General features: G+C 42.4%; 1 protein-coding gene across 3 annotated transcripts; it reads left to right on the forward strand.

Moving 5' to 3' along the window:
* Positions 1-22: 22 nt before the first annotated feature.
* CAPN9 (calpain 9) lies at positions 23-26,357 on the forward strand. Of its 3 annotated transcripts, XM_010116077.2 has the most exons (20): positions 23-235; positions 4,877-4,946; positions 5,370-5,488; positions 6,082-6,215; positions 6,838-7,006; positions 8,584-8,667; positions 8,914-8,999; positions 10,763-10,840; positions 15,066-15,226; positions 15,887-16,044; positions 16,705-16,913; positions 17,551-17,587; positions 18,541-18,621; positions 19,111-19,168; positions 19,722-19,786; positions 21,907-21,975; positions 23,378-23,456; positions 24,040-24,156; positions 25,187-25,245; positions 26,078-26,357. In XM_010116077.2, exons 1-20 carry the CDS (start codon positions 23-25, stop codon positions 26,102-26,104), a joined length of 2,073 nt encoding a protein of 690 aa, XP_010114379.1. In that variant the 3' UTR covers positions 26,105-26,357. The 3 variants fall into 3 exon arrangements, with proteins under 3 accessions (XP_010114379.1, XP_010114380.1, XP_086599708.1); XM_010116078.2 differs by lacking the exon at positions 10,763-10,840; XM_086743582.1 differs by lacking the exons at positions 4,877-4,946; positions 5,370-5,488.
* The last annotated feature ends 980 nt before the right edge of the window (positions 26,358-27,337 follow it).

Here is a 27,337-nt window from a genome sequence, read left to right on the forward strand (position 1 = left end):
CTCTGGCAGGTGGGAGGGAACCATGCCCTACCTGTACCGGGACTCAAAGTCGAGGCCGCCCGCGCTGCCCGGGGCCGCACGTGCCACCCATGGCTCGGGGAAGGCCTACGAGGAGCTGAAGCAGGAGTGCCTGCGCAGCGGGGTCCTCTTCCAGGACCCCGACTTCCCTGCCTGTGACTCCTCTCTCTTCTTCAGTGAAAAGCCACCTATTCCCTTCATCTGGAAGAGGCCCGGGGTGAGTAAACTGTTGTGCAGAGGAGGGTGAGCCTTTCTCTTCTTTCATCCTGCCAAAAGTCAGATATTGCTGTACTTTGAGATTGCACCAAACGTGTGGTGTGTTCAGGGAAATGTGGAGGCAAAGCACAAGGGAAAACCCTTCCCACCTCTGGCTGGGATGTCACCCACAAAGAGCTCAAGCAGTGGGAGGAGAGGGCTGGAAGGCTTCACCCAATTTTTCAGCTCATTGTATAGCCACACTTTATGCATACATATATTTATGTACACGCATAAACAACTTGTAATCAGCCTTCTCTCTTGCATTATTGCCAAACAAAAGCAATGTTAAGATGAAAATAAGAGAACATGCAGGAAATTAAGGGTAAAATGCATTATAATGATGTTCTAACTATGTAAAAATCAAGTGCTGTTAATGTAGGAAATTCATAATTAAGGTTAAACTTAAAAAATTCAAACCTTTTAACTTTTACAGTACAAGATTCTCACACTTACTTGCTCACTTCCATCATGAAACACCGAAATTACAAATACATGCCATGGTTACTGAGCCGTTCAGCAGTAGCCAAGGGCTTGATGAATATCTTTTAATGCATCTTGCATAATAATCATTAATAACACAGCGAGAGCCTGAAGCTTCACCAGTCATGTGCTCTCAGATCACAAACCCAACATCACTCCAGGTTTCTTCTCCCCACTTGACTCTGTAACTAATAGCCACAGAAAATTTGTGGCTACATTTCATTTCTTTGCTAATGACTGATGTTTATTCTCTTTTTCTTCATAGTCTGAAAGCTTCTCCTCCAGTAGAAAACTTTCCTTTGTTGACACTGATACCAAGGGAGAAAAAGAACAAAATAAGCTTAAAAGGTTTGAATTTGTCTTAACTTAATCCACAATGATATGCATTCAAATGCCTCAGCATCTGATAGTTAACGTAGTGCCACTACAGAGCAGAATTAAAGCTATTACTCCTGGACAAGTTTCAGCTATGAAAAAATAGGAATTCCCTACACATGGTAAGTGCAGCCCCCACCGGCGCTCCCTGCCTTACCTACCTGTGCCCCAAAACCAGGTGGGCTGTAGGGCTGCCTCCCAGCACAGGATGGAGCTGTGGGGCTGAGATGGTTTTGGTGTGGTGGCTCTCGAGTGTTGTGAGGCACCAAAAATGCAAGTGCCTGCGACACTAAATCAGAAAGAATGGTTTTCCTTTGGCCAGCCAGTTTGTCTTTTTTTTCCATTTGGGGCTTCACAAGAGTTAAACTTTGCTGTAAAATGTGACCCGGAGCAGCTGAGAGTTTGTGTGTCCTTGTGTATGGTACCCAGGGACAGCAGAGAGCGGTCTGTGTGTTACAGTTGTCGCTCTGCTCTTCAGGATCTGAGTACACGGAACTGGAAACGTTTCTAGGATGAGTAAGTTACCTGAAAAGGGATCTGCCTTTACACTCCAATTCCCACCATGCAAAAAGGTGAACTTTTGTGAGCTGCACAACAAGAAACAAAGCTCAGGAGGCTGAAAGGATGTGTAAGGATAGAGTTTTAGGTATGTTCTTCTCTGGCTCCTCAGCATTTAAGCTAAGTTTAATTTCTATTATCCATCAGGAACAGCAGCAAAGTAGAGGCACTGTAACATCGTTTCAAGTTAACAGGTTTTACTTTGCAAGTGGGATATAGGCTGGAGCATGTGCCAGGTTAGTTAGCTCAGCTGGTGAAGCTGAGGTGCTGGAGAGGGCGAGCACAAGAGTTCAGCCTCTGTGTAGGGTATCTCTGTTTGAACAAACTGCTTTTTCACGGTGACTGGTTTTTACTGCGTCTCTGACCAATATTTTACAGTATCGTGGACGAGGTGTAGCACAATACATGCAGGGCCAAATAATGTTAGTCTTCAGATTTACATCCTGTTAGAGTCTAATCTTTAGCAATGAGAATAGAGAAGGCTTTCTCATTATTTTGACATGCATATACCTGCATGTATATACATTTATATGCAATATGAGCAAGATCCTTAGCTGGCCCTAATCTGTAAATCTCCCACTACAATCAGTGAGCTACACAGACCTGCACCAGATGAATATCTTCCTTTCTACATAAATCTTAAGTGCTCTAAGATTCAGAAAGATATTTAGTGGTTTTGTTTAGCAAACCCTTTTCATTACAAATTAAACCTTTGAAACTGTACCTGAGCAATATTTTAGAATAATCTGAAGACCCTTTTTTTTCATCATATTTCCCCTCTTGACGTGCCTTGCCTTTTTTCCTTCTTCATTTCTATCTAAATTCAACTGCTAGGATAAATTAAACAGCTCAGTGTCTACGAAAGATAGACATACAAGTTGAAGAATAAAAAAAAAAAGAAAAAAAAAAAGGAAAGACAAATGTGTTTTACCAATGCCAAATGAGTCCATGATCTACAAAAGGAAGTAAGAAGGAAATTCTCCTAAAATTAACTGCCACTGGCAACTGGTATGACAGGTACGATATGCTGGAAAGAGGCAGAGAAATGTAATCACAGAAACAAGGCCACCTAAACAGCCTCACCCTCAGCCTTTCTTAAGTCTCCATGTGCCCCCTCTACCAATGTGAGACAGAGGCACAGGGGATGCAATTTGTTTTCTTTGGAGTCTGAAGAAACACAGCTTTGATCTGGCATCAGGAGAGTCACGAGTCACCTTGTTTCATATCTCCAAGGATTGCCCGTCCCTGCATCCAGGCAATATTCTTGTGCAGGCGAATCCTTGAATTACTGTATGCTGTGTGTGAATGCAAGATCCAGCTCTAGGTTTTGTTCTTTAACATGCTGAAAGCCCTAATACACATTATTATACTATCCAGTCTGAAAAACCCTTTAAAATTAATATTATTTTTGCAACATCCACTCAAAAACTGTAGAGTGTGGTTTTCTTTTGTGTAGCAGAGAACATGGCACAGGTCCAGTCAAATCCTTTCAATTATTTTTAATTTATTTTTTAATTATTATTATTATTTTTGTTTGCTTTAGACATAGGAGGTTGAATATCTTTCCATGTGTCAGTTGTAGAGCTGTGTAATAAGCAACAAGCCATGAATCTAATGTTCAGACCCATGTCAGTGGAAAGGTTTTTTTATCTTGTCCCTTGCTAACACATCGAGTTTCTTGGTAACAGCTAAATACAGTTCCTGCCATGAGAATTATGTTCCCCAGGAGCAACGATGCTAAAACAAGGCACGTTATTGAAGATCAGCTACTTTATCAGCCGTTGTTACACTTATGCCTAAAGGCAACGAGCTGTGTTTTTTATTGTTCATGTCCAGTCCCAAAAAAACGGAGTGTATTTAACAAGCAGGTGGGCCAGATAAGGAGGAGCTGCTGTTTGATTTCCCTTTGCTCTGTGCACTGGGGACACGACAAGCTGCGGTGTCATGTGGCTGAGGCACAACCTGGCCGCCACCTCCTCCTCAGTGAAGTCAAACAAAAAAATACGCAAACCAGCTTCCTCCTGAATATTGCCTCTGCAAGGTGAACTTCGCAGGAGCAGTGCCGGTTCATTGGGGAGCGTTTCCAGGTTCCAGCAGTGGCCAGCAACAGATGCTTCAGCAATAAGTGCAGGAAGCTGAACAAAACTATCGATATCCTGCCCTGATGGCCTCACAAAATACAGTGATATGAACCAAAAGCAATTCAGTTTCCTTCTACACAAATGCAGGGTTAAATGACTGAATGTGCTCTTCTATTTTTCCCCTCCTCTTTTTTTTTTTTTTTTTTTTTTTTTGCAAGCTTCTGCCACTTAGGCAGAAGGGCCATATGGCTTCATGCCATAGGGTCTGCAATAACAGATCAGGGCAGACTGATTAACTACAGGCTTATTCCTCTAGCAATATATTAGATACCCTCCTCCTCCCTTTTCTATTCAGTTCAATCAATTAAATTCCATTTACAGTTCAGGGGAAAGGGGAAAAAAGAAGGGAATTCCTGCCACATTTATTGGTGTACCACTGTAATTTTTCTATCCAGCTTTAGTGCTAGTAATTGAACCAAAGCAGTCAAATGAATGCTTGAGAATTGCTTTAATAAGCAGCACTCCCTCTGACCTCTGAGCAAACAAGGGTGGGTAGTGTTAGCTCCTCCTAAAAATTTACTCTGTAAAACAAACAAGTCTACCTTTGTTGTTTGCCTATTTGAGGAGGAAATGCTCTCATGGTTGTCAGACACTGTATGTTCCAAGTATTATGTGCAGGTAAATAAAAGACTTAATAGTGCATGTAAAGGTAAATTGACAATTTTAGTTTTTCCAGCCATTAGGGGAAAACAAACAAACAAACAAACAAACAAAACCCATTAATCAGGACTGTAGCCTAAAGTCAAGATTTTGGACCAGGTTGTACTATGATATTTTAACAATTGCCTACAGATGAATAAAGAATGCCAACCAGCCTTTCATTAGCAGCTAATTATGAAAAAATGAGGATAGCTGATTTTTTTAATTGCTCTACACTGTAATTAATTAGCAAGGATTCCTCACCTAGTTTCTTGTGATGGTTACACTGCTGCAGGATAATATACCTCATGTAGCACAGGCCATGCAGCATGTCTGGGCTCAGAGTGATGGTGATGCTTTCCTGGCATGTTCTAAGTAATTTTTGTGTATCTTTCCCACTCTCGCAGGATATTGTCAAAGATCCCAAGTTTATCCTTGGAGGAGCTACAAGAACTGACATTTGCCAAGGGGATCTTGGTGAGTGATTCCCCCTGGGTAGAAGCATTCATGCCTAAACCCTATAAGGAGCAGCAAGAACATCCTCACACATGAGAGGATGTTGTCCCTCCTAAACTGATGGGAGCAGTGAAACTGGAGGTACCACCATGCTCACCTTGCCCACAGCCACCTTTTTGGTAGCACCCTCCCATCCGTGCCAGGCACCATCCTGCTGCAGTGGGATCCAAGGTGAGGGAAGGATCTCCACATGAGTGTACTGGGAGACCAAGGGAGCCTTTTGTCCACCTCCAAACTGCAGCACAGTCTGCCCTGGCCAGGTGGGGACACATTTCCCGTGGAAACACGGGCTGTCTTTTGAATTTCAAGAGGAGTGGCAGCTAACTGCCATAAAATCTCCTCCAGCCTCTACAACACCTCTTCCCTTCTCTTCTAAATTCACAGGTGACTGCTGGCTATTAGCAGCCATAGCCTCTCTCACGCTGAATGAAAAAACACTAGCAAGAGTGGTGCCGCTGGATCAAAATTTTGGGCCAGATTATGCTGGAATATTTCACTTCCAGGTAAGATCAACATCTGGCACAACATTAACACATTTCTGCCATTACGTGTCATGGTCTATTTTGCAGTGGGATTGCTGGTTATTGCAGAACAGGCACTGAAAAAAAACAGGAATTGCTGAGCTTACACTGCTGTTTGTGTTTTGAGAGACAACCTAGAGGGCTACGTCAGCCTCCCACAGGCGTACACATAGACACTTCTGCTCTCTGAAGAGATATATGGCTTTAGAAATAATTTCAAACTTTCCTGGGCACACAAACCCCACTTAGGATATAAGGCCTTAAAGAAGTTGAACAGGGATCTGTGATGCATGTATGTCTTAAAGGTGTCTTGAATCATGTCGTACCTACTTGTGTAGCTACATGAGTGATGTTATCCAGACAAGGAGCTACAGTATGGCTCTACACTTCTAGTATAGTCTTTCCTTGAGATAGATTACCTTTCCCTCAGAGCAGCCTAGCATGGGACAGTGGGAACGGATGATTTACATATGACTTCTGATCAAGCCTACAATTAGAAGTGGTGGGACACCAGAGTCCTATGCAGAAGAAATTACATACTGTCAGCAAACTTATGCCCCATCCTTTCTAAATAGTTTTGGCAGCACAACGAGTGGCTGGATGTAGTGATCGATGACCGATTACCCACCTTCAAAGGCCGGTTGGTTTTCCTGCACTCAGCTGAACACAACGAGTTTTGGAGTGCCTTACTAGAGAAAGCCTATGCCAAGTAAGTCACACTGTGCATACGTAATTCGTTATTTGTACATACATTATTCACAATTTGTACATACATTATTCACAACTCAAGTGAACAGCTTCTATCCAGTATTTTCTGGTGTGTGGTGGGGTGGTGTTTTGCATTTGCTGCTGCCCTGATCTAAAGATGTTAACGTCTCTCTCTTGTGAGCTGGTCCAGCTTCCAGCACATCATTAGATACAACCCTAGCTGATAGCAACAGAGTTAGATCAAAGCTTGAATTCTGCCATTTGTGTCTTTGTTGAAACCTCAATTGATGGTGCTGGCTAACTCTGTATTTTTAAATGATTTGGCAGGTAGCAAAGCATTGATATGCAGTGATATTCAGTCCTTGCCAACCCGACAACTGGCACTGAAGTGAAAAAAAGCCCCAGGCTTTAGGGACATGGAGAAATGAATTAATAAAAAATGCAATTAACAAGGAAAGCAGAATGATCCCAATACTCCTCTGATATATCCTGAGTACATTCTGGGGTACTTCTTTTGACTTCAGTGCTGTTGCTGCAATTTTACACCCATGTGAGAAAGCTCTCAAATATGGGTATCTTCAAAGTTTTGAAAGTATGTCTCATGGTCAGCATGTGTTTTCCAGGCTGAACGGCAGCTACGAGGCTCTGAAAGGAGGCAGCACAATAGAAGCCATGGAGGATTTCACTGGGGGCGTAGGAGAAATGTATGAGGTTAAAAAGGCTCCTGACAATTTCTATGAAATCCTAGAGAAAGCTCTGAAAAGGTGCTCAATGGTGGGCTGCTCTATTGACGTAAGTAAGAAATGGGTCTGAATTTCTCAGTTTAGTTTTGTGGTTTCTGCATTTAAAAGGCTTGTTTTTTAAAAACTAGTTAAATTAATGACAAGTAGATGGATATGCACTTAACTCTGCAAATAATAGCTATGAACTGATAGATATGCAATATTAATGTAATCCTTAGTAGTAGTAGTTTAAAAGAAAACAAAAAGATTCATCAGTTTTCAGCAGGTGATGGCCACTGTATTTAAGGCAATAACAACATGAGTATAAGCACTCAGTGAGTGTGAACTTTATTTCCTGAATTATTTAGTCACTTAGCATTAAAATTGGCCATAGCTTTTTGAGGACTTACTGGTTCCAGAGACTACAAAATTGGGGGTTTTGCAGCCCTAAATTCCATAACGACATCTGTGGAGACTTAGGAGACTCAAGACAATTTTCAGGATCAGTGTGTTTGTAAACAGGGGCTAGGGCTTAGGGTAAGTCAGGTTTATCTCTCCAGAGACTAAAACCTCCAGCTTTCCCAGAGAAAAAGTTACTGGTGGGTAGCACCTGCACAGATTACGTACACTGTGTGCCAATGTGTCTGACCCAGGGTAAAATGACCCATCCATGTGTCCTTGCCTTTCTGGTGAAAAATGCCTGAGCTGCTCAACAGCAACAGTGAAAGCCCCATTGCTGTTCCTTGCTGACTGTGCTCTGTGGGAAAGGCAGTTCGGAAACAAAAGTGTGCCAGGTTTCTCCACCAGAATGAGCAGCTGGAGAAAAAGGTTTCAGAGCAAATGAAAAATCCCGCCAAGCACAAAATGTTTCATTTCCCTTTCAGACACTTTTGTAGCAAAGGCAAAGGAAGTGCCCAGGCTAGGGGAGAAGGAGAGAGGTTTTTGTTTGCCCTCTGCCCAAAAGCCTCATTGCGGAACATATGGCTGGGCTGAGGGAGACTTGTCTCAAACCTATTGCCTGCCTGACTGAAAGCAGGGCTTTTCCACAGGCTCTCCCTTTTAATCAAGTCTGTGCCCTCAACTTTGGGGTTTAGTGTTTTCCAATTTGAGTTTTCCTTTTTGTCCTGATGAAGCTTTGCTGCTTGCAAAGACTATTTAAATGTTTATTGACCTAGAGAGAGAGTGTGATACTCAGATGGCTGATGGGACCCTTCACTGCCATCACTGCTCCATCAATGTCTTTTTACAAAAAATGAGACCGTATCAACACCTAATCTCAGTCTGAGAGCACCTTTTCCCATCCCTTAGCTGACACAAACTACATGTGAGTGGGAGTTAAGATTGAGATCCTGGAAATGTAGATGATGTTGATACAAAATCACAGGGGCAGAGAAGGTGTTTCAGCATGGAACTACCTTATTTTCCCTCTGAGTGAACAATGCTTAAAAAAAAAAAAAGTCTCCTTTCCTTTCCTCAAAGGGCACCATTGCACCTTCATTGCCTGCGTCAACCAGACAGATAAGTTCCCTGTTCATAGTACTGGTTAGCCACTGACCTCCCTCCCACCTGATGCTTGGAAGGGACCAGGTGGAACCACTTGCAATCTCCCTCTGAAGAGAGATTCACATTCTTTTTCCCATATTTCAGACCAGCAGTGCTGCCGAGTCAGAAGCCAAAACCCCCTTTGGTCTCATAAAGGGCCATGCTTACTCCGTGACTGGCATCGATGAGGTATGTTCAGCAGCACAAGGCAAGGAGAGACCTGGGGAAAAGATAAGGGACTGTCCTGTCCCCTTACCTCAGGTGACAGGCAGAGTTATCCAAATTCCTATCCATCTTTCCCCCCCCTACATCTCCTGTAGCAGTCTGCATCTTTTGCCCAGCTGTTACACCAGTTTGCCCAGCCTCTGCATACAGGAGAAATCCTGTTCCCTACCTACTGACACTTGGTATTTTCTCTATTTCCTTTTTCCCCAGGTGAGGTATCGGGGCCGGCAAGTGCAGCTCATAAGGATAAGGAACCCCTGGGGACAGGTCGAGTGGAACGGCCCTTGGAGTGACAAGTGCGTGCCCTGTCCCATACATGCTGGCCTTCCAAAGGCCAGACCCCAGCTGCTGCTTCACAGCTAGCTTTCTGCAGCTCCAGCTATTCCACAGGAAATGAAATCAAGAATTTGCACATGCGTAACAGTATTACTGCCATACTAACATATCACCTTCAGTATTTCCAAAGCTGCTCAATTATGGGGACGCTGTCAAAGTTTTTAGCCCTCAAAATCTAGCGTTAGTAAAAATTGTGCATTAATATAAATGGGATAAGTTAATTTTTAGACACTCCTGACTGGAAAATTTGAAGCTATTTTTTTGTTTATTTTCTGTAAGTCTGTTGTCTGTAACACAACATCCATACTTTGTCCTACTGCAGATAAGCTGGAAACTGATATTACCCCTTCTAACTAGCTTATGAGTCTCTAGTTGCATTTACTGTTCTGAGTTTCTAAACATGTCAGGAACAGGCAGGAACCTTGCAGGTGATATGTAACAATTAAACGAGACCCTCTCCATGTGGTACCCACCAAAGTTGTGGAAGGACCCAAACACATCACAGGATTGGTCTGAAAACCAGTCTGGTTTTACTATCAAAGTTAAACAAAGGGCAAATAATAATAAAAAAATTATATATAGTAAAAACCAACACTGCATTCCCCTGCATAATATACTTTTCGATATATTTTTGTACATGTGCATGGCTTCATTTTCGTTTTGCTTTCTGCTACTCAGTTTTTTAATTCACACAGAAGTAGGTGAGAGGAACCATAACCTGCCTAGCCCTTTAAAATTGCTGAGACACCTAGTCATCTGTAGGACTACTTCGAACGTCCCTGTCCTTACATGACTCAGAAATAAATGAAATATTTCCACATCAACTCTGATCCTTTGTTATCTCGAAAAAGAAAAATGTAGATAATTGACATATATAACGGATGATTAGATCTCAAAAAAATGGAGAGGTTAAGATCTGGACAGGCATCCAGTAATTCATACTTTTTATTGAAAAGGCTGTCTTTGCAAAGCAGAGCTCTGATTCTGCACTTGGGAGGTTTTCCGGAATTCAGGATGCACAGGCTTGCAGGTTAATACAGGAATCTATATTAACATTTGTCAATGGTTGCTGAAATTAAAAACTTCAACACAAGGTGCCTGCTACTCCCTGTTTATTCTGTCAGACCGGAAATGTAGTAGGGCGTTCCAGTTTTCCCAAAAATCTTTAGCGGCTTTTTGTTTGGTTTTGTCTTGTTACAGTTGGAATTGTACAGGTGAATGAAAAGGAAGCAAAGACTTTACCTGGAACCCCAGTTACTCCAGCAAATCTCTCTGTATAGGGGAAGGAGCCTATTCAGTTCCCATTGACTCAATTTTGAAGAAATATCTGGCCCTAAATTGCTGACAAACATAAAGGGGAGATGGTGCTACAGATGGAAAACAGATTTAAGGAAGGGTGTGACTTACCAAAATCTTGAGGTTTACCAATAGTGCTAATTCACCTGACAGCAGTCCCAACTTCAAGTGCACACAGGACCGTCCTGGAGAAGCTTTGGGATTTTTGGCCTGATCCTGCTTCCAGCTGCATTAGTTGGGTCTCTGAGACCATGAGTGACAGCAGGATTTGGGAAACCTCTTAAATGTATCTGTGCTTGTGTGAGCCACTCAGATAAAATGCATCAGGAAGGAAAGCAGCCTGCTGCTGTGTCCAGCCAGTCATTCTGAGATAGCGAAAATTAATTGCCGCAAACCCGTAGTAAAGCTTGGTTTTGTTTTCTTGCAGCTCTCCGGAGTGGCGTTCAGTCAGCCCATCAGAGCAGAGACGCCTGTCTCAGGCAGCACTGGATGATGGAGAGTTCTGGTAAGCCATGAGTTTTTAAAGTGTGTGGCTCTAGTCAGAAGTCAAGGCACAAGTGGTCAAAATGAGCAACAAGGAAGAAGTCTCTTTGTGAGGAAATGCTGCACTTCTGCCTAGGAGAGGGCAAGTAGAATTGTCACTTGGTTTTCTGTCTGTTTCCTGTATGCCCATGTCTATTTTAATAACAAAAAGCATTTTAAAAATCAGCTTAGTTACTGGCATTAGCATATTTCAAATATTGTGTTTCTCCCATGAACGTAACACCCTTTAAATCCTTCCCATGAACAAAGGCAGGCTCTACAGAAGGGAGCATTGTATTGCACTGTGTCACCTATGAAATGCCTTCAGGGCTGATGCTAGGCATACACTAGAAGAGAAAGGAGTTCTGAGAAGCAATAATACTTATTACAGAAAGCAAAAGAACACCAAGATATGTGTGAAATTATGGAAAATTTTAAGAAAAGATGAAATGAAATGAAAAAAAAAAGTAGTGGAAATTGCTTTAGAAGTGTGTGGTGTTCTTTGTGACAAATTTAAGGTCTCAGAGCAGATGGCTGACTTGCACATGATCCCTCTTATATCAGCTGTGCTGTGCACTATTGACAATGTGTCTGGTCACATTTTCTAGGGACAGATGCTCATCCATTTACACACAGGTAAATCTGAGAGTTATGCTGTGGGGCTATTCCATATTTTTCCTGCAAGTTAAACCAAAGATCAGCTTTAGGGTTGAAAAGTGATTTGAGGTAGACAGTGCAGCATATTAAGCCACATAAAATGATTTACCCCAAACTGTGATAGCTCTGGAGGGAAGTAGGTCCAGTGGCTGATCCATTGCTTAAGTCTTTTTACATAGGATATTTTGAGTTATTTTACTATTGACATTGCAAATGCAGTAGAGCATTTGCAATTTTTCAAAAAGCTTTTGTGATTTTTTTTTTTTCTTTTTGACCTGGCTACAGCCAGAGCTTATGGGGTAAATGAAAAGCAGACAAAGACTTTACCTGGAACCCAAGTAACTCCAACAAGTCTCTCAATACAGGGTATGACTTAAAGCCCGACTGTGTAATGGAGATACAAGTGTGCAAGTAGGCATCAAATGAGCAACAAAATTCATTAAAAAGTCATCTAACAGAGCTAAGCTGATAAGTAAGTCCTCAGAAGGCCAACAAAAATTAATGAGGTGGAGCATACCCAAATGTTGGCCTTCCTCATCTGGCATCTCAGTCATTCCGAGCAGAAACAAAAGCCATTGAAACTGAAACTTCCGCTGAAGGAGTTAAGTGGACAAAAATCATATGCAGAAGATAAGAAATGCTTCCAAAACCAGTCAGGCAAGTTTGATGCCTGCTAAACCCTCCACCCAGTCCATCAGACTTATTTTTCCTAATGCCTTTTGACTTCTGTGTATTTCACTAAGGAGTGTTTGCATCTTTGCCCCCTCTAAGCCACACCTTGATGGTTTTCCCACCAGGCTTCACATACAGGCTTGCATACGCAATAACTTGGTGTATCCCTAAAGACATTATAATGGTCAGATGAGGAAAGAGATGAACATAGCTGCTTCTCTGCAGCTTTCAGTTTGCTCCTACTGTGGTTCTTGCTGATGCAGTTTAGCTGAAGAGATGGTGAATGAACTATATTCCTGCTTCTGCAGCTGAGGACCTTCAGCTGGTTTATTCACCACTCCTGGTGGTGACTTGGCTCGCCTCTGTGGAAATCTGGGGTAATCTTTATGAGGTGCTCTGAAACCTGCTGCTAGAAATAGCGAGTAGCAAAATAATTAGGTCCTCAAGAGTTCGAAACATATTCTTCGTGACATGCATTATCTTTGGGCTTAGCAAATAATGTAAAGTGCAATAGGGCTCTTCTCCTTGTTGACCACAACCAGTTTCTACTGAAGTAGAATTAATAGGAAGTTTTACAGACAGTGAGCTCTTTGTACGTCATTTCTTAATGTGTCTGGAAGCTGAAAGGGAGCCCAGGAAACCTACTATGCTCTCACGAACAACTTCTGTAACTGTGCTGCAGATTTTGGACCCAGCTTATTCCCTGTGCTGACTGCACACGAAGCAGTGGCCATTTCTCCTACACAGGTTCATTTTGGTTAAATGAAAGAGAAGAAGAGGAAGAAGAAATATACCTGTTTATTCTCCTGTATTGTGTTGTATTTCATCCTAGGTGGAACAGGAAGGCTAGGAGGAAAGGTAGTGCAGTGATGGAAATTAGATCAAAAACTATGGAACGTTTAAAGCAAGATGTCATATCATCAGAGTATCTTCAGTCAATTCAAAAAGGCAGCACAGCTATAGAGGACTACATGGGATAAGGCAGCCAGGGTGGCAAACGTGATCTGATAAGACCTTTTGTTCTTCGAATTTGTGAGGCCTGAAGAAAATCTTTATGGTAGCATGCCAAGAGCCTGCTGACCTCATGAACTACCCCAAAGATATTTTGGTCACATATTAGCAGTTCAGATTGATCTTGTCCAGATGCTTCTACTAGATGTGAAGAAGGCATCCTGCTGTTGTCTAAGAAATCGACTTCCCACTCACCCTAGTCCATTCCCTCCTAAAATCAAAGGGTCAGAATCTTCTCTTCCCTTCACCAGTATAAATCCAGGACAGCCCTAGGGAAGTCAGAGGGTGTTTTACCTCTCAGGAGCCAAATCTGATCTATAAAGTGCAAATCCTTCATCTGCTTTGCAGCACGTTTCCAAAGAGCTCAAAATTGCATAGTGTGGCCAGGAAACTGAGCCATTTAGAGAGAGATTTTGCTATGCTACCCCTGCTCCAGTGTACTGAGCATTAAAGTGAGAATTAGCAGTGCCTGGGCCTAGCAATACATGGGAATAGCTGACAAGAAAGAGGACAGAGCTCAGGAAAGCAAACTCTGCTATTTCTTCCCACTCTAAACTCGTAAGATGGCCCGTAGCAAGTGTAAATTAATACCACCACAGACATCTGTTTCTTGTGCAGCAGAAAAATGGAGCTAGCTGTGTTTGGTGAGCTACACTGAGGGCTAGCTGAGTCCTATCTGCCACTGCCACAGATAAGTATGTGGTCTTGGAGAGCTTTTGCTCTCCTACTGCTCCATTTTGTTGTTAGGCATCAGCCACTGGAGAAAAAGGATAGTTTTAGAAGTTGATGTTAGGGAGGAGATCAATTTCTGTATGTTATTTCTATGGTCCATGGAGAGAGAGGGGCTCTCACAGACAGCGATTCAGAGCAGAGGACACATCTGAATAATAAATTGCCCACAGGAAGGCCTAATACCTCTCCCCTTTTACAGAGGGAAGTTCAGCCTACCAAGACTACCTTCAGTCTTAGAGCATATGGGCTTTGTGTCCTTGCAGTGCCCACCATGCAAGATCCTATCTCTCAGACAGCTACCCTGCTCTATTCCTTTTGCCCAGGGCTGCACACCATGTTCAGTGGTGCCTGGCTCTGGCTGTCCCTTCTCTTGGCTGTTTGCTCAGTCCTGAACACCAGGCTCCTTGGCCAACAGGGCTGTTGGTATCTTTTTGCCCTTTTACTTGCTAGATAAAATCACATAACTTATTTGCTTCTCGGCATACTAGGCAGGCTAGTTTCAACCAGGCCAGCCTGGCAGTTTGAAAACATCCATATTGTGGCATTTACTTCCTCCTTCCCATGGCCATGTATATGTGTCCACCTTCGATACAAAATATATGTACTGCAATCTACATGACAGTAGCAGGCAGCAGTGTCTATACCACCTTCAAAGGCAGGTTGGAGTGACTACTCATGTCCAAACATACTTTTTGTCTCTCGTGTTTGGTGTATATTTTTGATAGGACGAGGTCCCAGGCACCCATAAAGGAGGGGAGGGTGAGCAATTCAAGCCTAGGCACCCTAGCAGAGACCAAAATGTGACTTTAACTGCAGTGCGGACAGGCTAATCCTACCATGGCTTGGCTAATCGATCCCCATGTGTCCCTTATAGTGCTGTCATGTGGTTGGCATGGAACACACAGAAAGAAAGGTGTAAGAGATGTCAGAATCAGACTCAGACAATAAGGTTGCTTGTATTTCACCCCAGAGTGCCTGAGAGCGATCTTGTCCCTTGGTGTACATCAGTCACTGAAACTATTCAGAGCCACATGAGCTGGTGATCTGGCCCTGGGACTGTGGGAAGTACGTAGTTCTGCTGGGCATCCTTCCCTGAAGTGAATGTCTGCCTGTTCCTTCCCATGTCTTTCGCTCAGGATGAAATTTGAAGACTTTAAAGTGCATTTTGATAAAGTGGACATCTGCAACCTGACTCCAGATGCCCTGGAAGACAGCATTGCCCACAAGTGGGAGGTGACCATCCACCAGGGGAGCTGGGTCCGGGGATCCACCGCAGGAGGATGTAGAAATTTTCTAGGTAAATAGCTACTGCTTTGAAAATGAGAAGCAAGCGCTGAAGTCTTTACCCACCCTCAGCCACCTCTCCTGTTACCCTGTAGCCAGAATTGTGGGTGCAGGCCAGGCCAGCTGAGTCTTAGCTAGCAGGAACCAGCCAAAGAGACAAATGTTCATATGGTCCCATTTGAGACTTTGCAGTAAAAGAGCTTCTTTCCTTGCTCTCAAGTTTGTTGGATCTGATTTGCCTCTTATTTACATTTGCATGAGAAAGGCTATAATAAATCACTTAAACTGCAGCAGTAAGTGTAAAATGAGACAAAAATCCATCTCAGCCAGCATGTTTATGTGGCTCTGAACTGTGTAACTCCATACTGGCACCAGTACTATGGGATCATTGCAGCTATGTACTTTTAACAAAATCCCCTCTGCCAACCTTTTTTAAACCATGGTAACTTAATAAAATATCAGAGCTAAAATCTTTTCTACACCTCGTTCCATGATTTGGCTTATTTTCTGCAGAGCTTAGTGGAAAGAAGCATGACAGCTAATGGAAAAACTAAATTTCAGCAAAACCTCAAGTTAATTGTCCTTTTTGTCTTTTTTTTTTTTTTCAAGTAGTAGTAGTGGTGGTATTATTATTCTGAGGCAAGAAACTCTTTGGTATTCTTTACATTGGCAGAGACTTTCTGGACAAATCCACAAATCAAGCTACATTTGACAGAGAAAGATGATGGAGAAGATGACTGCACATTCATAGCAGCGCTGATGCAAAAGGATCGCCGTAAACTCAAGAAGTTTGGCGCTGAAATGCTAACCATTGGCTACTCTATTTATGAGGTACTCTATTGCTTTTACTGCACAGTAGCTGCACTATCAGTGTTAGCAACTTTCTCTGGGTTTGTCCCCCTGCCAGTCATCATGTATTTTTACGGCCCTTGCTCTTAAAATAATCTTCTCAGTTACATCAAGCCCCATGGAGAATTTTTGTGTGGTTGGAATGGAGTCCTCTCAGAGGAGGATTTAGGAGTCCCTTTGGAGCCATGGCTTCCCAGGATAGACTCCTCGGCCCCATAATTTCATCAAACCCCTGCCTGGCTCCTGGAGAGACGATGTTGCTTTTATGAGCCTCCTGGGAGGCATCACGCACAGGGGTGCCTGTCGCTGAGTGAGGTTGGGATTAGCAAATCTATTGTCACTGCTCTGTGACACCCCGCCTGGGATAGTGACATTTAATGGCAGAGAATGTTTAAGCAGGAAGACAATGTCCCAGAGTCCTCTTAGACTGCCTTCTGGGTGGGAAATGACCACGGGTAATGAGTCTTTGCCATAAGGTGGGAGCTAGGTTGCTGCGAGCACCTGGATGAAGGGATGAGAGTCAGGGTCACAGCCAGGGGAAAGGCTTGTGCAAGGCAGGGTTTGGTTCTGTGACTGAGAAAGGGGAAAGATGGCCCCCAGCACACCCAACCAGTGCAGCACTGCCTTCATTTCCCCTCCTAGAGCCCTGGCAGAGATGGACACTTGGGCAAAGACTTCTTCAGATACCACCCCTCCAAGGCAAGGAGCAAAACCTACATTAATTTAAGAGAAGTATCTAACCGATTCAAGCTGCCACCAGGCGATTACATTCTTGTTCCGACCACGTTTGAGCCGCACCAGGAGGCAGATTTCTGCCTGAGGATTTTCTCTGAGAAGAAGGCCATCACTGAGTAAGTCAGCAGCGAGCCCCGGGCCCTCTGGTGCTCACCTGCGCGTGGGGCTGGTGGCTGCTTGGGAGAGTCTGGCTGCCAGGCAGAGCCCTGGCATGGAAAGCTCCTGATGGTTCTTTTTTTCACATTTGCCTGTTTTCACTAAACCTGATTTTTTTTTTTTTTTTTGAGAGGCGTTTTGGGAGGTGGGGAAATAGGGCTTGCCATGGTGAGTCTACTGGAAGCTTGACGAGGAAGAGTTGCTAACTGCCTGTTACTGTTTGGGGATCTGTGAATGCAGCAGTGTTTGCTTCCTGGTTGTTTCCTCCCAAAGTTTGTCCAAATGATGATTTTATATTTTAAAAGGGTATTGAGGAAGAAGTGTGTGCACAATGAATAAAGAATGAGATTAATTCTTTAGCAGACAGCATGCACAGCAGTGCCCTCCCTGAGTCCTGCTTAAAGTCTGTGTTAAGAGCTTACACCAAAAGTTAAACAGTGCAGAAATGTGATTGCCTGAAGAATTTTATGGAAACTTAACCTGTTCAGTAAAAAATGCAGTTTTATCATTCACCTCTGGAAGAAGTAATAAGCAAGCTTCCACCCCAAGTAGATGTTGAATATCTCCAGATACTGAATAACATTTTGTTTTCTCCAGGGATCTAGATGAAAACATTGCCATTGATCTCCCTGAGGTAAGTCTACAGAGTTAAAATAGCAAGAGAATAGCTCAGCAGAAGCCAGCATGCACTGCTTTTACTGTCTTCGGCTAAAACACGTTCATTTCACAGGAATGTTACACAATTGCCAGCTTTGTGTATGTGACTGAAACAGTCAGTTCTGCTGAATATGGTAAAAGAACTGTAACAATCAAAGCCATAATCATTACGCTTCTGCATCTGCTTCAAGGTGGTTGGCATCAGCCAGCACCAGAGGCGGGTATCAGCCCCCTTGGGTGTGCTGAAAGCACACCCGTTTAGCACCGAGGAAGCACATGGCCGTTCACGTCTTTTAAAATTGTATTTATTATGAAAAAATAAGAGGCAGGAGAATTCATTTTGCATACAGATTTCTTTATTTTGCTTATCAATATCCGCAGGACTTGCAAGGGAATGCTTGAAACATGTGTGTGCCTACTGAAATGAGAAATTCTTTTTGTTTCTGACTGGCCTAGTCTGCCTACTGAGCACTAATTGCAGCTGAGTCTAAGTCAGCTCCTGTTTAACTGTATCCCTGCAAATAAACTGTTAATTGTGGTATGCCTTCCCATGGAAACAAGCTAAGCCAAGATCTCCTGTGTCCCTCTTTAGTAAAACTCTCTTCCAGGGACCAGCTACCAAGTGCATCTCCATTGCTGGGATCACAGGGCCATGTTCAATAGCAAAGTAAATCTGTTCACCTGTCCCAGTAGCATTAAGGGACTGCATCCAAACTTGAGCAGAAGGAAGTGAGGAACAAACATACAGTTAAAAAAAAAAGTGTAAGTGACCAAGCAGTGTCATCAGGGCCACTCTGGTGACAGCACACTAAATAGCACCCATGTGGTATCTCCTGTGGGTAGAGAAAACAAAGCCTGAAAAAAAGTTATGTGCAGGAGAAATGTTGTGTTTGACAAATCTTATAATAACTTGTGTGGTTGACGTCCCAGCCTCCAAACCCAACCCCAAGCCCGCAAGAAACTGAAGAAGAAAAGCAGTTCCGGGCACTGTTTGAGCAGATTTCAGGAAAGGTGAGTGCAAAACCCTTATGGGTCATAGGAAGATGTAGAAAGCGGGAAGACACTTCTGCTGCCACCCAGGGCCAGGTGAAACGAAAAAGACGTTATTTTGGGAGATGCTTAGTTGTAGTGTGTTGTTTGGGCACCAGATGTCACCATGCCTTATGTCTAGATGGAGAAGGGCGCAGTCCCTGGTGAGCAAGCAGGAGGACCAAAGCTAGAACTCAAGCTCTGAGGGAGCCTGCCTGATTCAGTGTGCAGCTGCACTTTATTTTTCTTTGAATCAGTGATTCCTGCTTGAGACCTCCTTCAGACAGCCTTATGCACAGCAGCACTCCTGCATTTTGCCAGCCCTTTAGTTTTTTAGCCTTTTCTGGGTTTTGTATGGTTCTCTTTTCCTGAGTGGCAGTAAAGTACAGACGGGTGTTTTCTGAGGTTTTTGGTATGTCTGATTACGGAAACATTCAAGTAACAGATGCTGCACTTTTTTTTTTACTTTAGGACATGGAGATAGATGCAGAAGAACTCAAATATGTTTTGAATGCCGTACTGAAAAAAAGTAAGTGCTGCTAACCTCTAAGTTAAGGGCTGTAAAGAACTTTATAAAATCTGCCATTAAATTCACTTATAGATAGAAAAATAAAGGCCATGTTACAACTCCTGCCTAATGTCCTCCAGCCAGCTGGGGCAGAGCCAGGAAAACATCTTGCCCATGATCTAACCATGAATTTGCCCTGCCTCCAGCATGATCCATGTCAACCTAGTGAGGCCAGCTCTCCATTGCACTACTGCTCTGCTGTGGAGAGATAGGAACTGGGCTGCGACTTGTCCCTGCTGCAGGCCCTTTGTACAGTGGGAAACCTGTGGCTCTCCAACCTCATCTCCTGATTTACAAAACAAGGACAGTATTCCCTGTCACGTCTTCAGTACATATCTTTTCTGTCTGGACTGTGACTTTTCTATAGTGACGGCTATATTCATCTTCCAGTGCACAGATCAGTGCACAAAATGACGACTAAGAGCCAGCTATCTCTGCTTATGAAATCCTGTTTTCTACTTTCAGTTTATAAATGGCAGATTTGTTTTTTTTTATTATTATTGTCCTTTTTCAGCAAAGAACATCAAATTCAAGAACTTAAGTCTCATTTCGTGCCGAAATATCATTTCTCTTATGGATGTATCCTTTTGAATAACTGCTTGTGAGGCTAAATGAATACTGAACATAATTGTTCATAGCATTACCTGTCATGGATATCAGAGATGGATGTGGTAATGTCATGGCAGAACACTACCCAAAGAAAATAATTATGTTCAAGTTGTATCCTGATTTTTATTTTGAAAATTTAAAGTTAGAAGCTTCAGGACAGACCATTTTCTACTGCAGACTTAGAGGTAGATGCTTTAATGCAGAGCACTTTTAGTGCTGAGCATTTTAAAAAGTAAATCTCAAATTACTTCTGTATAGAACAGTGCATTTTTTTTCAAGCTGTGGTTTATTTGAAGAAGGCCTAGAAGAGATAACTCAAGAAAAGACTGTTGTCTGGAGGATTGAATTCATCAGACAAAGTTGTGCATGAAAGTTACGGTTCAGAAATTAAGGATCAGCAGAATGTTGAAAATCACTGATATCAAAGCTGTGGCTTTTTGACAACCAGACTAAAAGCTAAAAAATCCGGTCTTTCAGCTAGATCCTGAAACTCCAGGAAGCAGACATGTGGGTGAGAGCTGTCTGTCCAAATTTAGGCATTTGTGGTGTAAGTGTCTCCATCTAAGCTAGCTTTCTAGACTTCCTTTGTAGATAGTGAAAAGGATGGTGTAATTATGCTTGTTTTGGATGCACCTAAATGTGAGGGATGCTGCTTAGATATTAGGTGAGATGAATCACTGGCCTGGTACTTCCCCACCAGATCCATCCTTTGCAATATTCTGGTGCCTGTTGAGTTTGCTTAGCACGGCTTCTCCTCAGGTAGACCTGTTTTTTGCAGTGTGCTTTCCTGATAGACAATTTTGTTACACAGGAGACAAAACAGATATAGTCCTAACAAGGCAAATATCTAATATTTGATTTATGTTTTGCTTGTTCAGCTGAAAAGTTCTTATCTTTTCTTTTGTTGCTTTTGTCCCTGACAGAGGTAACATCCCCTCAAACATTTCCAACAGAAAACCAAACCAGACAAAACTTTATCCTGTTAAAGCTATGTCCCTAATGTTGAAATGCAGTGCAGACCAGTCATCATGCATATGCAATGAGAAACAGGGGACCAGTCCTATATTTCCTCCCTCAAAAACCAAGCTTCAGTAGAGAGCTGGTCCATGTTCACATCTCCTCCTTACACGGTATTGGGACAGAGCCAGGGTCTGCACTTGACCCTGGAGCATGGCAGCAGTCCTAGGTTTACTATTTAGGATATAACTAAATAGTTTCCATGATTTGCAATGCTTCCAAGCAGATCTCTGCATAGTTTTGAATAAATGGGGAGACATCTCTTCTGCTTTGGAAGCACAAAGAACACAGACACAACCATCCCACTCCGGACACAGTATTTGAAGCACAATGGAGGAGCAAAATCACAAGAATGCAAACCTGAGTCAATGTTGACAGAGTCCTCTCCATGTCATATCCCATGGAAAAGGGAAAGGGAATGGGCCCGTTCCTTACTTAGCATTTCAGAGCAAGTGCCCCATTCTGCAAGTGAGCTGTGCTTTGGCAACATCAGTAACTCAGTAAAATAAGTACCAAGACCCTCACACTTCAGGCAGAGGGAAGGCCAGGCAGATCTAATCAATGCCTCTCAGAACTGCTATGCAGACAGTTTTTTCAGACCCACCACATTTTTTTCAGGCCTTGCTCCACAACTCCCATTAATTTTTGGTTGAGCCATTTTAACAGAACCTGATCTCTAGATAAAAATACTGAATAGCACATTGCTTGACTAACTCCTTTGAGCACGGTAGCAATTTGTTTTAACCAGGTAATTTAATTCTATGAATCATTTCTATCCCATTTACTTCCAAAGCTGTTCTTGCCTTGGAACAATCTGTCTTTCTTTCTCCTGTGGAGCCTGCATTGCTCAGCTGTGTTTTTATATCACATCATGTTCCCCAAGCATTACAGCCACAGCCAGGACTGTAACTGCTCGAGCTGCACCTCATGAGAAATCCCAATACTGGTTTCAGTGGCACCATAGGCTTTCCGGGCATTTTTAACATTTTCTGCTTAAAGGAACAACTCTGATACATTCAGGGGGAATTTGGATCTTCATGTAACAAATCCTTTTCCTTAGTTCAGATTACCAGACCAGTGGCAATGGGAAACTGGAATTTAGTGAGTTCAAAGTTTTCTGGGAAAAAATGAAGAAATGGATAGTAGGTGACATTATTCATTGTATTTGTTTCTCCATTTCATTAGCTATTTCCTGTGTAGTTTATTATGTATGCACAGACAAAATTGGAGACAGGAGTGTTTGCAAGCCATGAATTTTAACTCAAAACAAATGTTTTAAAAATACAGGGGCTTGTTTTGGATAGTCAAAGACCTTCTTAGCTTTCCATGATGCTAAACCATAATGGTTTCCTGGAAATAACAGAGATTTTTGTAAGCAAATCAACTATGTTTGGGACAAAGAATGCAATGGGCACTAACAAGCAAGCCAATCAAAATGAAACTTAAGAAGTTTCTGTTACTGCTGTTGCACAGAAGAAGAAAGTGATGATTCATTACTAGTAGGAAGCAATTATTTCCTAAGTCGTTGCATTTCCATTATTGATCTCTCAGGAGTCAACTATACTGAAGTCTGGGGGAGTGCTGGTTCTAATTTTAAACACATTTCCCTGCCACTGTATATGGCAGTAAGAATAAGCACGCTTGCAGAATCAGGCCACAGACTGAATATTCAAATAAAGACATCATAATTGTTTCCTCATGATCATTAATAGTTTCTTCTGAATTCCTGCTTCACCCAAGCATTAAAAATACACAGTTCTCTGCTTCTTGTCTAGCCCATCAGAAATGGCACACTTTCTGAGTACTAATCCACATTTCTTTTAACAAAGGGCACATTGTTTTTTAACAAGAGGGCTTGAGAAATCTTTGTATGCTGTAGGAAGATTTGCACGTATATTTGCTGGAAAATTTTAAGTTGAATGTGACAACAGCTAAAAAACCCTCCTATTCCAAGGGAGAGGTGTGTTTGTTGTCTCATTGAAAGAATGGAATTTAACTCCAGCTTAATAATTATTTAGTATTTAGGTCAAAATTGAAACCATTTGTACCAGTTCACATGGTTGTACCATGTATGTGACCGTTTAGATCTTTTATACCTAGAAGCAAATGAGTAAGTGACAATCTTAACTTAATGTTAAATAATTTGCCTCTAGCCTTCAGAATTACAGAGAAAAACATAAAAAGAAATTAAGAGAATGAGTCAGTTAAGAGTTAAAGACAAAGAACAATACGTCCTTCCCAGATAAAACCACTTTTTAAAAAAATCATGGAATTGTTTATGAAGAGCAACTCATTATTTTTGAATGCTTGGGTTTGGCAGTACTTGTTTAAGTTTCACAACAACCTATTCATATGACAAAGAGAACTAGGATCCAGATTTGCTCCTCAGTTGCAAAACCAGACTGGATCTCGATTTAAGTCTTGTCAGCTTTCTTAAATGCTTATGCTACACAGTTAGAGATAAATACTTTGCCTTTCTATGCCATATCTGTGCTCCCTTTCATATGAAAATACTCAACTTTCCATGTGCTCCTTTCATAACAGAATATCTTTCTTCTGTTTGACTTTGATAAATCCGGCTCCATGTCCTCCTATGAGCTTCGCAGTGCTCTTAAAGCTGCAGGTAAGACAAGCACTGCATTTTATCTGGGAAACCTGTTGGGCATCTAGACAGGACACTGAGTGGACTAATTTTGCCTCAGGTATCCCCAGCCCTGCAGGGCAGTCAGTCAGAGCAGTCTTTACATTTTTATTGAGCTCTGTTAAACTCAACAGGGTTGCACATTTGCAGGGTTAGACCCTGAAACAAAAAACATCATAGTCCATCTTCACTCAGGGGTTGGAGGAACAGTGTGTAAGCTGTTTGTTATGAAGAGCAGTCAGTGCATTTGTATTTAATCACAAAATATTTTAATTAAACCATCTAGCTTTGCAGAAATCCTTCCAGATTTCAAAGAGACGGAATGGTCCCTCATACATCACAAAGTGCATAAACTAGAAACTGCAGTGACTGCAAAATTTCTTGTTCAGAGTTTGTTATTCATTGCAAGCCTAAAGAACTTTGTGGTCAGATCTCTTTCTGGATGGATGTGCCACAGAGTATCCTACCATTAACTGGTTTTCAAGATTAGCTAGTAGAGATCTGCCGATTTCTCCCTGGCCTACGAAGTTGCTCACTTTTCCTTTGTGCATGTGTCTTTGGGAAGGATACCAACTCAACAACTACCTGCTGCAACTGATTGTCCTCCGATACTCCGATGAACACTTCCAGATTGAATTTGATGATTTTCTGAACTGCTTAATTCGCTTAGAGAATGCAAGTCGTGAGTATCTTCTTCCTCTGGAATTTATTCACCTTTGAAAAAAAAATGTTCCCCTTTTGGTTGTTGCTGAGCATATTGCACAATCTGGGATCAAACAGGTACATGGCTAACAGAAAGGAGCTGTCTTTAGCATTTGTTTTTAGGATAGGTGTTCTCCTGTAAAGTGAAAAATGTTCTGCTGCTAATGGAAAATTTCCCCGTGTGAATAGAGGCTGCTTCATAAACTCTGCAGCAGTGGAGAAGGCATGTAAAGAATGCTGGCAAAGTCCATGTTATAGCCCTTCTTGTGGCTCACCCACGAGCTTAATTTGGGATCACAGAAGTTCAAGGTTCAAATATTGCTTGTGCCTCATGCAAAGATATAATTGGCATACGCTTGGGCAGGTATCTCCTGTATCATTTACATAACTTGTCCACTTTTGGCTGAAGATACGGTTCCTTGTACACTGAGGCACCCTAGGTCTCAGGTCATTCATGCACAGGGTCACTCTTGCTCCAGAGCAGCAGTACTAGAGATAGGTAAAATGGCTGGATAAATGCTGAAGTGGTCATTAGTGTGGCTCCAAATTAAAATCAAATGCAACTCACCTTATGAGAAGCAAAGTCAACTTTCTTAACTGGTTTTTTTTGTTTGTTTGTTTCATTTTATTCTCTTTCCTCTCTGGTTCAATCTGTGCCAATAAACTACTGAGAGAGAAGCGTTAAATAAGATTTATAAAGAAATGCAAACTGCTTAGCTTCGTTTTGAAGTATCATCCAAATACAACTGTTTAGCACATCCAGGACACCCTTTTCCAGTCAAGTCCTGAAGTGAGACTTGCACAAAAGCCTTAAATCAGCAAGACATTTCCTCTTGCAAGGACTTTGTTTTGTCAGAGCAACTACCACCATCAAGCAAGCCTAAGTGATCCACTTTTGCGCCAGGCCCTCCCTCTCCTTGGCATGACCACCCATAGTTGTGGGATGAGAACTCATGTATGAATATGAATGAGGTGTATTTATAGTGCTGGTGTCCTGTTTTTCATTTCAGGAGTATTCCAGGCACTGAGTGTGAAAAACAAGGAGTTCATTAACCTGAATATAGGCGAGGTATGAGCACAGCTTCATAAACACTCACAAAATGATGGGACTTCTCCAGAGCTTTGTCCTCTTGTAAGAACCAGAGTATTTCTGCATGTCACTTCAGGTGACATCTATGTCTATGAGAGTGCAGGGGGCATCTGCCACAGCTTCCAACACGGCTGTGATTTTACAGTGCACACACTGATTACATCTCCTCTGTGCTATTTCTTTCCTTCCTTGCCCTGTGGCATACTGACAGCTTCCCATCCCCCTTTCTAGGTTCTCTGCTTTTGCCTTCCTTGGGTGCCAGCTCTTGATGGACGAAAGGGGAAGCAGCAGACAGGGACGGGAGTGTCTGTCACTCTCTCTGAATCCCCCAGGAGTTCACATCATCTTCTCCTGTGCATGTCCGTCATCTGCTTCTCACACTGCTCAGCATGGGCTTATTTTATCTTATTTTCTTGTGCTCTCTTTGCCTTCCTGTTGCACACGTGGGCTGCTTCTCATTTCACACTAACCCAAAGCTTCCTGGGGCAAGGCACAATTAATTCCTTGGCACAACAAAAAAGGAAGCTCATATGGACTTCTGGGATGCAAACAAAATCACTATCATTATTGACATCTAGTGCTTGGAGAGCTCTGCCTCCTTCCCTCCAGACACAGAAGTAAATGCTGGCTGAGGTCTCTCCTTAGTGACAGAACATAAAAGCCTAGTGAGCAAAGGTCCTCTTCTCTGTGTGGGGATAACTCAGAAAAAGGCTCCACTTTTGAACATCTCTCTCTCATTTGGGGAAAGGGAGCGGGAGGGAGAAGGGCCTGAAATAATTTATTGTAAAGTTGATCTTTCTTCCAAAATTAGTTCATCAACCTGGCAATGAACATCTGAAGAAGTCTGACTTGTATGCCGGGAGTTTCTTGCGACATTGCTGCTGAGACTTCTGCTCCAACAGCTGAGGTCCCCTTCGCATGCAAACTTTACAAGGAGCTTTGTGTGGAGGAGCACGTATGCTGCCCACCCTTTCTGGTCTCCAGCTCTGTTGTGTTGTTGAGTTCAACAGTCAGATCACACTGTGTTTTTATTTTTGGTGAAGCCTGATACTGGATTTGTTACCTCCAGCAGACTGAAACCAGTGTCCCTGAGTGACCACAGGCTTTTATGAAATAGGATTGTATTTAATTTCAGCACAGCACAGACTACAATGATTAAAAGTTTTTATTGCTTCTTGGCTACAGATTACTGTAAGGTGCTTTTGAAAATATAAGGTTGAGTAAAACTTTGTTCAATTTGGAACTTATTTCCAGGCCTGCTGTGTGGCTACATAAGAAGTTTCCTGCCATAGACACATGAATTGCAGTCTGGTGGACTGTGAACAAAGGAAGACTAGGGAATGCATGAATGAAAATTAATCCTTGAATATTTATGACAGAGATCCCTGGTCCAGGCTTCTTTAGAAGAATGCTTAAGCTGAGATCTGACATCCATCAAAGATTTAAATTAGAGAAAAATTGTTGCATCTCACCTTCCCTTAGTCCTTCCTCTGCTACCAACAAAGTTTCTCTGCTACACACTTTGCTCTGTGGCCAAAGTTATGTCTCACAAGCCGGTCTCTGCAGAGTTGCACACAGCTTGCCTTCATCTTCAGAGAAGCACATGGCTTCCGAAACAATGAGCTCTTGTGGAGGGCCACTTTCCCCCAGGCAGTCTGAGATTGTGTCCCACACCAGTCATGCTCCAGAAGAGCAACTTCACCATTTTAGGTGAATTAAATGTATCCATTGGTAAGGCCCTGATCTCTGCAGCTATTTCTATTTTGTGTCTATGACTTACATAGTATTATTCATGTGATGTGGGTAGCCAATGCTGACTTAAAAAATAACAGTAATAGTAGACTTAAGAGGTCTTCATAGGATCTGTTTCCATGATTATCTTCATATCTTATGTCTATTTTATAATGAATCAACTGTCTGGATTTGTTTTCTGAAACCTTTCCTGCAGCAAAACAGCTGGCCCTAGAATAGCCTTGCATTCCCTTCTGTCCGGGGTCACTGAGACAGCCGGGGTTTAGTTTTCTCCAGCTTTAGACCTAATAAGCAATTCTAGAAGAAAAATCCAGCTGCA

The sequence above is a fragment of the Chlamydotis macqueenii genome, chromosome 3 (assembly GCF_036417535.1).
Source record: "Chlamydotis macqueenii isolate bChlMac1 chromosome 3, bChlMac1.mat, whole genome shotgun sequence".
Taxonomy (NCBI): Eukaryota; Metazoa; Chordata; class Aves; order Otidiformes; family Otididae; genus Chlamydotis; species Chlamydotis macqueenii.